Source organism: Aotus nancymaae, unplaced genomic scaffold (assembly GCF_030222135.1).
Source record: "Aotus nancymaae isolate 86718 unplaced genomic scaffold, 86718_ANA_hifiasm-v0.15.2.pri h1tg000018l, whole genome shotgun sequence".
NCBI classification, from domain to species: Eukaryota; Metazoa; Chordata; class Mammalia; order Primates; family Aotidae; genus Aotus; species Aotus nancymaae.
The window spans coordinates 10117529-10128952 of NW_026988430.1; the positions used below are offsets into that span (position 1 = coordinate 10117529).

The window sequence follows — 11424 nt, forward strand, 5'->3', positions numbered from 1 at the left end:
TGCAACCCCAGCTACTAGGGAGGCTGAGGCAGGAGAATTGCTTGAACCTGGGAGGTGGAGGTTGCAGTGAGCTGAGATTACACCACTGTACTCCAGCTTGGGTGAAAGAGACTACGTCTCAAATTAGGGAAGGTGAAAGGGCAGAAGCGAGTTTCCTGTGGCCTAACACACCCAACATGAGTATAACAAGGGCTATAGGAGTTAATGAGCCAGAAACTGTAGGAAAAGAACTGCAACATCAGAGTGACTAAGACAGATTACCTAAAATTATGTGTGAAACCATCCTCAGGTACACTATGAATATCAAAGGTGTATTTCTAGACATGCTATTCCTGCATTTGTCTTACTATACCCATGGGTGGTTCCTGCATGCCAAACCACTAACTAGAGATTAACGGACCAGTGATTTAAACTCCTTACCCTAAGTATGTACTTACACCAGTTTTAGTGCCAGAAAACATTTCTCTATTATAAACCTTAAAAAAAAGGGTCCCCACACCACTCCCAATTTTCTGCCAAGATGAGAATCATTTACTTATTACAGAAGATAGTGAAGGGGAAAAAGACTGAAAACTTTAGTATACCCTTACTCCTTCAAATGTTTTCTATTAGCACTGTGCCTGCATTATTGCCTTGTGTCCATTGGCACAGAAGTCTAAGAACTGCTTATGTTGCCAGACTTACAAAAGGATAAGCATTTTTACCAAATACAGGTAAAATCTCATTTGTTGCTGCAATCTTTTTCACAATAACGTTAAGCTGTTAGTCATTAAGAACCAAGAGTCATAAAGAACCAACTTTAATTTGCTGCTAACTCACCAAGATTAGGAAGTTGTCTTAGATTAGGATACCATTTTAAACATTAAGTACCTTCAAGCAATCTTCTCAGCCAGTTGTCTTTCATACTCAGTGATTAGTTGCTTCTTCATGTACAGCAGAGACAGGATTATGGTCCCATATTACTACCCAGGTTAACACTTTGGTGTTAATACACTAGAAAGCAATAAAGACACAGCTGATAGTCACCCAGTAACTGCAGAACTGAAAGCAGTTATCACTATTTAAGCAGCCTCAACCAAAACTTTATTTCTCCAGCAATCTTTGATTAGTTTGGATCTAGCAGGCACATTTGCTTTCCTTCAATGTGTAAAGATGCCTGCAATTACTTGAGCCCAGGAACGATAAAGGGAACTGTGATTGTGCCACTGTACACAAGCCTGGACTACAGAGAAAGACCGTCTTAAAAAGCCTGCATATCCAATAGACTTTAAATTCCAGCTTGAGAAAGTCTGCCATTAATCCAGGATTCTAACTCGTAATGACTTACAGCAAAGAAAACTCTTACCACTCAGCACATCCAAGTGTATACCAGACTTAACTCTGGGCACCTTACCAATCTCAAAATTAAATCCCTCCCTCGACATCATTTTCACCAGTTTTAAGAGGACCCAGACATCACTACAGAATTTCATGACAAGACACCAAGTATGCTATCATGCAACAAAACCTTTATTAACATTTTGAACAGGTTCAGCTATTACTGAAACTTTTAATTTCTAAACTTAAGTTGGGGCAAACGGCTATAGTGCAGAGTATTGCCATCACTGGGCACTGCGAATGCAAGACTGAAGAATTAACAGCCACCCCTCAGACGCAGGACCAGGTGCAGGGTCGACTCTTTCTGGATGTTGTAATCAGAAAGAGTGCGGCCATCTTCCAGCTGCTTGCCTGCAAAGATGAGCCTCTGCTGGTCGGGGGGGATGCCTTCCTTATCCTGGATCTTGGCCTTCACATTTTCGATGGTGTCACTGGGCTCCACCTCCAGGGTGATGGTCTTGCCGGTGAGGGTCTTCACGAAGATCTGCATACCACCTCTCAGACGCAGGACCAGGTGCAGGGTCGACTCTTTCTGGATGTTGTAGTCAGAAAGAGTGCGGCCATCTTCCAGCTGCTTGCCTGCAAAGATGAGCCTCTGCTGGTCGGGGGGGATGCCTTCCTTATCCTGGATCTTGGCCTTCACATTTTCGATGGTGTCACTGGGCTCCACTTCCAGGGTGATGGTCTTGCCGGTGAGGGTCTTCACGAAGATCTGCATACCGCCTCTCAGACGCAGGACCAGGTGCAGGGTCGACTCTTTCTGGATGTTGTAGTCAGAAAGAGTGCGGCCATCTTCTAGCTGCTTGCCTGCAAAGATGAGCCTCTGCTGGTCGGGGGGAATGCCTTCCTTATCCTGGATCTTGGCCTTCACATTTTCGATGGTGTCACTAGGCTCCACCTCCAGGGTGATGGTCTTGCCAGTCAGGGTCTTCACGAAGATCTGCATTTTGACCTAGTTTAAAATAAAACATAAGCGTATCATCATCTTTGTATTTCTTGCTTTTACATCTAATGTTTTTCAAAGTTAGCAACTATTCCTTCAAAATTACTTAAAATACGTTAACATCTCGTAAACCTCCCCCTATCTTTACGAGACTTAGTCACTTAATGTGAAATTCGTCCCTCAAGGTTGCAACGTCAACAGCGGAGAATCCAAAGCGCTCTCTTAACAAGCATCCACAGCTTTCTCCACTTACTGTTCCGGATATTCAAACTCCCCCGACCGAACTCCAATATGCCTCAAACGTAAGCACGGTGTTCAGTAAACTGAAAACAAAACCGAACCCACAAGACTCGCGAAATAAAAATCACGCTGAAACACAAGAAAGGGCACCTTTCTCACACTGGGATTCCCGAAGTAAAGGTTTCCAGAACCACACAGACTACCTTTTTTCCGCCTTCCCCCGCTGAAGCAAACGCGACGGAATCGCCATCCGTTAAGCGTCCGTTAGTTTCCGTCGGCGCGCGCGCCAGCCGCCCTCACCCTCCTCTCGTCAAGGCCCACTCTCCCAGGAAGGCCTGGCGCCGCGTCACCTCGCCCTCCCCTCCCCCCACGCCCTCCCTTCAGCAGCCCACCAAGCTCCAAGAAGCCTCCAGCTTGACCTCACCTATGTCCCCTCTTCACGTTCCCCCAGGTCGTTACGGCCGTGGGCCAGTACCTGTTAGCAGATACGACGATGCTGCGACTCGCCAATCACGCCCAGCCACTGAACTCCGACAAGCCTTCACCCGACAAAGCCACTCGCCCATAAACGCTCCGTTTCGGCGGAGCTCAAATTTATGCAACGTGTGTTGCGTCACTTATCACTTTTTACGTAGGCGCCGTCTCCGTGCGCCGCCAAAAGTAGTTCGCCGCGCCCAACCTCCCGCGACGCAGTTAGGCTTTTCAACTGAGCCCCAAATTCCTCGTAGTCGTAAGAAAGGATTCTAACAAATTATGTCCCTTCTCTTCTATGCGCTTCTTTTCCTTCTTTAGGAAAATATAAGAAAATTATCAGGCGGATGAATTCGAGTTAAAGGACCCTTCCTCGAAAGCTCTGGAAACTTCCTTGCTGCGCCGGCGCTGATTGGTTAGGCCTGCGAAGGCGAAGCCGGCGCTGATTGGTGGGGGACACAGCGGCTCTGTTGTTGCTGGGCTCCGGATGGTGGGGGTTTAGTGCCGACGTTGCTAAGTAACTGAGTGCGCGTGCGCCGCAGAGGCGAATGAGGGGATACTTCCGGCGGGCGGAGGAGGGGTCTTTCTTTCTTTCTTTCTTTCTTTTTTTTTTTTTCCTGAGACCGAGTCTTGCTCTGTCGCCCAGTCTGGAGCGCGGCTTACTGCAACCTCCGCCTCCCGGGTTCAAGCCATTCTCCTGTTACAGACTGCCGAACAGTTGGAATTACAGTCGCCCGGCACCATGCCCGGCTAATTTTTGTATTTTTAGTAGACATGAAGGTTCATCATGTTGGCCAGGCTGGTCTCGAACGCCTGACCTTGTGATCCGCCTACCTCGGCCTCCCAAAGTGCTGGGACTACAGGCATGAGCCACCGCAACCGAGCCCGGCCTTCTTTTTTTTTTTTTTCTTCCCAGACGGAGACAAAATTATCAGGCGGATGAATTCCCTAATAGTTGGCTCTTGTTGCCCAGGCTGGAGTGCAATGGCGCAATCTCAGCTCACCGCAACCTCCGCCTCCCGGGTTCAAGCGATTCTCCTGCCTCAGCCTCTGGAGCAGCTGGGGTTACAGGCATAAATCACCACGCCCAACTAATTTCTTTCTTTCTTTTTTTTTTTTTTTTTGAAACGGTGTTTCGCTCTTGTTACCCAGACTGGAGTGCAATGGCGCGTTTTCGGCTCACCGCAACTTCTGCCTCCTGGGTTCAGGCAATTCTCCTGCCACAGCCTCCCGAGTAGCTGGGATTACAGGCACGCGCCACCACGCCCAGCTAATTTTTTGTATTTTTAGTAGAGACGGGGTTTCACCATGTTGACCAGGATGGTCTCAATCTCTTGACCTTGTGATCCACCCGCCTCGGCCTCCCAAAGTGCTGGGATTACATGCGTGAGTCACCGCGCCCGGCCCATTTTTTGTATTTTTAGTAGAGACGGAGTTTCACCATTTTGGCCAGGCTCGAACTCCTGACCTCAGGTGAGCCACCTGCCTCTACCTCCCAAAGTGGAACGCCGCGCATCAGAAGCAGGACCCAATGTCGCGACACCTGGTGGTGACTGTGAAGCACAATTTCATCTCCCACGTCAAAACGCGCACCCCTGGATGGTCCTGGTGGCTCACGCCTGTAATCCTAGTACTTTGGGAGGCCGAGGCGGGTGTCACCGCGTCAGGAGTTCAAGACCAGCCTGGCCAAAATGGTGAAATCCCCGTCTCCACAAAAAATACTAAAAAAAATTAGCCAGACGTGGTGGCGGGCACCTATAATCCCAGCTGCTCGGCAGGCTGAGGCAGAGAAGAGCCTGAACCCGAGAGTCAGAGGTTGCACTGAGCCGAGATGGTGCCACTGTACTCCAACCTGGGAGAAGAAGCGAGACTTTGTCTGAAAAAAAAAACGCACGCCCCTCACACACTGGCCAGTTGTTTTTGTTTTTTTGAGACAAGATCTGGCTCTGTTTCTCAGCCTAGAGTGCAGTGGCATGACCACTGCTTACTGCAGCCTCGACCTCCCATGCTCAAGTGATCCTCCCACCTTGGCCTGCCAAGTAGCTGGCACCGCCTGGCTTTTTTTTTGTTTTTTGTTTTTGAGAGGGAGTCTCTGTCTGTCACCCAGGCTGGAATGCAGTGGCGCACTCTCGCTGTAACCTCTGCCTCCTGGGTTCAAGAGATTGTCCTGTCTCAGCTTCCTGAGTAGCTGGGATTACAGGCATGTGCCACCAGGTTAATTTTTATATTTTTTAGTAGAGACAGGTTTTCACCGTGTTGGTCACACTGGTCTCGAACTCCTGACCTCGTGATCCTCCTGCCTCACGAGGGGGATCCCAAAGTGCTGGGATTACAAGTATGAGCCACCTCGCCCAGCCTAATTTTTGTATTTTTAGAGACAGGTTCGCCATGGTGGCCAGGCAGGTCTCAAACTCCTCACCTCAGGTGATCTGCCTGCCCCAGCCTCCCAAAGTGCTGGGATTACAGGTGTGAGCCACCTTGCCCGGCCTAATTTTTTTGATTAATTTTTTTTTTTTGTAGATCAGGGTCTTGCCGTGTTACCGAGGCTGGTATTGAACTCCTGGGCTCAAGAGATCTGCCTGCCTCAGCCTCCCAAAGTGCTAGGAGTACAGGCATGAACCACTGCACCCAGTGGACTAGCTGCTTTTTATTTGTGTTCGTGGTTATTGCAGGGTTATGGAGCTTTAAATCATGCTTCTGTAGTTAGAGTGCTCTTAGTTGCCTTGTCTTAATCCTCATCATGGCCCCAAGGACAGTCTGTAAATCTGGAGTTCAGAGTGGGACCCTCGGGGGGGACCGGGCACCTGTTGCAGAAGCTGCTCACCACCAGGCCCAGAGAGGTAAGGCTGGAGCCAAAGGTGACAGTGGCCGAGCTTCGCCCTGGCTCCAGCAATACCTGCAAATCTCCCTGCTGTTTCTCCAAACTGATAGAAAAAAAAAAAAAGCAGATTAGGGAGCGGAAACCCGCTTCGAGAAATGGGAATTCACCTATAAGAAAGTAGCTGAGGGGGAGTGTCCCACCTTCTTGTATCTCCTCCCCACAACAACTTGCTTTTGTTGTACCGTCTTTCAATAAAAAGAAGCTGTTTGGTCTAAAAAAAGAAAGTTGCTGTTACTGCTCCCAATGACGTGTTTGTTGTGCCAGGGTGGGGTTTACCAGCTAGGACCAAGCGACTGGTTTCCCTACACCCTGGGTGTGGCCACTCGTCCTGCAAGGAGATAACCCATGGAAGGTGAGTAAGGCAGACGTGTTTGGATCCTGGTGCCTGGCAGGGTCACCCAGGTGGGGTTGAAGTAAATAAGAAATGGCTGTTTTTCACGTGATACCAACCTTCATATGTAAGAAGTAGTCTTGAATTGTGTGTATTAATACAATTAAGTAAACATCACTTAGAAAGGTCACTAATGGCTAAATTTCAGCGTATCTGAGCATAACATTAAGAAACTGTTGACAGAGGAGCTGGTACATGAGTTCAGTTAAATTAATTAAAACCGGGATCTACTGTCTACTGACGTGGATAGAAAGAAACAGTTTACAATAAGTTGGAAGTGATTTTGAACGACTTGGGAGGTAGTTTATAAAACATTTATTTTATTATACAAAGTATGGATTTTCCTTTTTGTTAGCCTAACAGTGATTCTGAATTTGTGTCACCAGCCAGCAGCTCCTCCTGGATCATACATGTTGATCACAGATTGAGCTAGAAGGCAGATCTCATGACTGGTATAATGACCTCACTGGGAAGTTCTAGCAGTTGCCAGAACTATACGTTAGTCATACAGGCTCCTGGTTCAGTGTTTTCCCGAAGTAGGTCATTTGTAACCTAAGATCAGGAATTTGATAATCTGCCACAATACTTGGCACTGTGCTCAATAAATGTTTGTTCAGTGACTAAAATGCAATCTTCTCTTGTTCAACTGGAGAAAAGAAACTTTGTGACAGCCTTAAATCACAAAGCAAAAAGACAGTACAGTACTGTATTTCATCTCCATAGGCAAATGCGATTTGCCTTGGCAGTTCCTTCACAAGAAACAAAGGAAGATTGATTCTGAGATTGTTTTTTTTGTTTTTTTTGAGACAGAGTCTCACTCTTGTTGCCTAGGCTGGAGTGCAATTGCACGATCTTGGTTCACTGCAACCTCCGCCTCCTGGGTTCAAGCGATTCTCCTGCCTCAGCCTCCCAACTGGGCTTAGAGGCATGTACCATGCCTGGCTAATTTTGTATGTTTAGTAGAGACAAGGTTTCTCCATGCTGGTCTCGAACTCCTGACCTTAGGTGATCTGCCTGCCTCAGCCTCCCGAAGTGTTGGTATTACAGGTGTGAGCCACCGCAGCTGGCTGATTCTGAGATTCTAAGTGATTTTACTTGGCTAGATGTCTTTTAATAAAAATCTGTGAGAAAGCTATAGTTCCAATTAAAAGTTCACAGTTGTTTTCTTGACATTGTTAGGTGATGTTTAAAATGTGGACTTAGTGTCTGGTTTGTCAGTTCCTTTGCTTTATATTTCACCTTTGGCTATTTATCTCAATACAATTATGTAATGAACTCCTAATTTATTACAAGCAAGTTAGAAACTTTGATATTGAATGCTCAGATGCACACAGAGCAAAATTATGTACTGTCTTCATGTTAGGTCTCAAAAGTACAGAAATCTGTCCATTAAAAAATAGCTACTTCGGCCGGACATGGTGGCTCAAGCCTGTAATCCCAGCACTTTGGGAGGTTGAGCGGGGTGAATCACAAGGTCAGGAGTTCAAGACCAGCCTGTCCAAGATGGTGAAACCCCATCTCTACTAAAAATACAAAAACAGCCGAGTGTGGTGGAGGGTACCTGTAATCCCAGCTACCCTGGAGGCTGAGGCAGAGAAGTGCTTGAACCCAGGAGGCAGAGATTGCAGTGAGCTGAGATCTTGCCACTGCACTCCAGCCTGGACAACAGAGCGAGACTCTGTCTCAAAGAAAAAAAAAGCTACTTTAGGTAGGTTGCAGTCGCTCACACCTGTAATTTCAGCACTTTGGGAGTCTGAGGCAGGTGTAACATTTGAGCCCAGGAATTTGAGATGAGCCTGGCCAACATGGCAAAACCCCAGATCTACTAAAAATACAAAAATTAGCCAGGTGTGGTGACACGCACCTGTAATCCTAACTACTTGGGAGACTGAGGCATGAGAATCCCTTGAACCCAGGAGGTGAAGGTTGCAGTAAGCAGAGATTGCACCACTGAACTCCGACTTGGACAACAGAGCAAGACTACATCCCAAATACAAACAAACAAAAAATAGCTACTTTCTTTATCTATTTTGGAGTATCTATTGCCCAGACTGGAGTGTCGTGGTGCAGTCATGGCTTACTTCAGGCTCCAACTCCTGGGCTCAAGCAATTCCCCTATGTCAGCCTCCCAAGTAGGTGGGTTACGCACATAAGCTGCTGTGCCTGGCTAAAATATTTTTATCATGAAATATTACATAAATACATAAAAGTTGGAGATAATATAGCAAATACCATATGATCTCCAATTTGCTTAAGCATTTAAAAACCTTTATTTTTGTCCAGGTGCCATAGCTCACGCCTATAATCCCAGCACTTTGGGAGACTGAGGCCAGTGGATCACCTGAGGTCAGGGGTTTGAAACCAGCCTGGCCAACATGGTGAAACCCTGTCTTTACTAAAAATACAAAATTAGCCAGGTGTGGTGGCGCATGCCTGTAATTCCAGCTACTTGGGAGGCTGACGCAGGAGAATTGCTTGAATCTGAGAGGCGGAGGTTGCGGTGAGTCGAGATCACACCTGGGCAACAAGAGTGAAACTCTTGTCTCAAAAAAAAAATAATAATAATAAATAAAAACCTTTATTTTTAAATTTTAAATTGTGATTAAATAATACACAACCTGACATTTACCATCATAACCAATTTTTACTATACAGTTTGCTAGTGTTAACTATATTCATATTATTGTGCAACAGATTTTTTTTTTTTGAGACGAAGTCTTGCTCTGTCCCCCAGGCTGGAGTGCAGTGGCGCGATCTTGGCTCACTGCAACCTCTGCCTCCTAGGTTCAAGCAATTCTCCTGCCTCAGCCTCCTGAGTAGCTGAAATTACAGCCATGTGCCACCATGCCGGGCTAATTTTTGTATTTTTAGTACAGACAGGGTTTCACCATGTTGGCCAGGCTGGTCTCGAATTCTTATTCTCAGGCGATCCACCCCCTTCAGCCTCCCAAAGTGCTGGGATTACTGGCATGAGCCACCATGCCCAGTTGCAGTTGCACCATTTTACATTTCTACCAACAGTGAAAGTGTTCTTGTATGTGTACCTTCATATATATGTGTGTGAGAACATCTCTGGGAAATATACCCAAGAACAGAATTGTGAGATATATCTTCCATTTACTAAACTCTGCCAAATACTGTGGTTCCCCAGAGTCATTGTACTAACTTAACACTCTCACTAGCATGTGGGGGAGTTCCCACAGCTCTGTGTCTTCAGCAGCACTTAGTATTCTAAGACTTTTTAAATTTTTTATTTTAGAGACAAGTCTCCCTGTGCTGCCCAGGCTGGCCTCAAAGTCCTGGGCTCAGGCAGTTCTTCTGACTCAGCCTCCCAGGTAACTGGGATTATAGGCACACATCACAGTGCTAACTAATATTCAGACTTTTTACTTTTTGCCCATCTGATGGGAGATTCATCTTTTAGAAAATAAGATGTATTTGCTGGGCACGGTGGCTCACGCCTATAATCCCAGAGCTCTGGGAGGCCGAGGCAGGCGGATAATGAGGTCAGGAGTTTGAGAACAGCCTGGCCAGCATGGTGAAACCTGTCTCTACTAAAAAAATGCAAAAGATTAGCCAGGCATGGTGGCACATACCTGTAATCTCAGTTACTTGGGAGGCTGAGGCAGGAGAATTGCTTGAACCCAGGAGGCAAAGGTTGCAGTGAGCTGAGATTGTGCCACTGCACTCCACCCTCGGCAAAAGAGTGAGACTCAGTCTCTTTTTTTTTTCTTTTTTTAATACGGGGTTTCACCATGTTGGTCAGGCTGGTCTTGAACTCCCGACCTCAGGTGATCCGCCTGCCTTGGCCTCCAGAGTGCTTGGATTACAGGTGTGAGCCACCGTGCCTGGCCAGACTCAGTCTCAAAAGAGAGAAAGAGAGAAAGAAAAAGAGAAAAAGAAAAAGAAAGAGAAAGAGAAAGAAAGGAAAGAAGGAAAGAAAAGAAAGGAAGGAAGGAGAGAGATGGAGAAAGAAAAAGAAAAGGGAGGGAGGAGAGAGAAAGAAAAAGAAAGAAAGAGAAGAGAGAGAAAGAAGGAAAAAGAAAAGTGAGGGAGGGAAGGAGGAAAGAGAGAGAGAGAAAGAAAGAAGAAAAAAGAAAAGAAAAGAAGCAAGCAAGCCCGGTGCGGTGGCACGTGTCTGTAGTCCCAGTTACTCAGGAGGCTGAGGTGGGAGGATCGCTTGAGCCCAGGAGTTCTGGGCTGTAGTGCTCTATGCTGATAGGGTGTCCACACTAAGTTCGGCATCGATATGGTGACCTCCTGGGAGCGGGGGGCCACCAGCTTGGCTAAGGAGGAGCGAACCGGCCCAGGTTGGAAATGGAGCAGGTCAAAACTCTCGTGCTGATGAGTAGTGGGATCGCCCCTGTGAATAGCCACTGCACTCCAGCATGGGCAACATAGCGAGACCCCGTCTCAAAAAAAGAAAGAAGAAACAAAGAAACAAAGAGGAAGGAAGGAAAGAAGAAGGGAGGGAGGGAGGGAGGGAGGGAAGGAAAAGAAAAGAAAGACGGGGAGGGAGGGAAGAGAAGAAAGAAAGATTGATTTATGACCAGTGATCACAGAAATTGACTTAAAAAAAAGAGAGAAGGCCACCATGCTCGTTGACACCTGTAATCCCAGCACTTTGGGAGACTGAGGCAGAGGATCACTTGAGCTCCAGAATTTGAGAGCAGCCTGGGAAACATAGTGAGACCATTGTCTCTACAAAAAAATTAAAAATTAGACAGGCATGGTCACGCACATTTGTAGTCTCAGCTATGCAGGAGGCTGAGGAGGGAGGGTTGCTTGAGTCCAGGAGATTGAGGCTGCAGTGAGCCATGAGCATGCCATTGCCCTCCAGCCTGGTCAAAAGAGTAAGACCCTGTCTTTAAATTTAAAAAAAAAAAAGTTGGGGGGAGCTAGGTGTGGTGGTTCATGCCTGTAATCCCAGCACTTTGGGAGGCTGAAGTGGGTGAATCACCTGAGGTCAGGAGTTCGAGACCAGCCTGGCCAACATAGTGAAACCCCATCTCTACTAAAAATACAAAAAGTAGTCAGGCATGATGGCAGGCACCTGTAATCCCACCTACTTAAGAGACTGAAGCAGGAGAATTGCTTGAGCCCAGGAGTCAAAGGTTGCAA

At 46.9% G+C, this 11424-nt stretch overlaps 1 protein-coding gene across 2 annotated transcripts; it reads right to left on the bottom strand.

Annotated features, from left to right (window-relative positions):
• Nucleotides 1-1488: 1488 nt before the first annotated feature.
• Nucleotides 1489-3146, bottom strand: UBB (ubiquitin B). 2 transcript variants are annotated; one of them, XM_064378273.1, is made up of 2 exons: nt 2985-3146; nt 1489-2329 (listed from the first exon to the last, which is right to left on the bottom strand). In XM_064378273.1, exon 2 carries the CDS (start codon nt 2321-2323, stop codon nt 1634-1636), a length of 690 nt encoding a protein of 229 aa, XP_064234343.1. In that variant the 5' UTR covers nt 2324-2329; nt 2985-3146; the 3' UTR covers nt 1489-1633. The 2 variants fall into 2 exon arrangements, with proteins under 2 accessions (XP_064234343.1, XP_021530425.2); XM_021674750.2 differs by having other exon boundaries at nt 3036-3144.
• Between the last annotated feature and the right edge of the window lie 8278 nt (nt 3147-11424).

Excerpts from the sequence above, each read along its gene's own strand:
- UBB (XM_064378273.1), bottom strand. The coding sequence starts at position 2,323 with ATGCAGATCTTCGTGAAGACCCTGACTGGCAAGACCATCACCCTGGAG.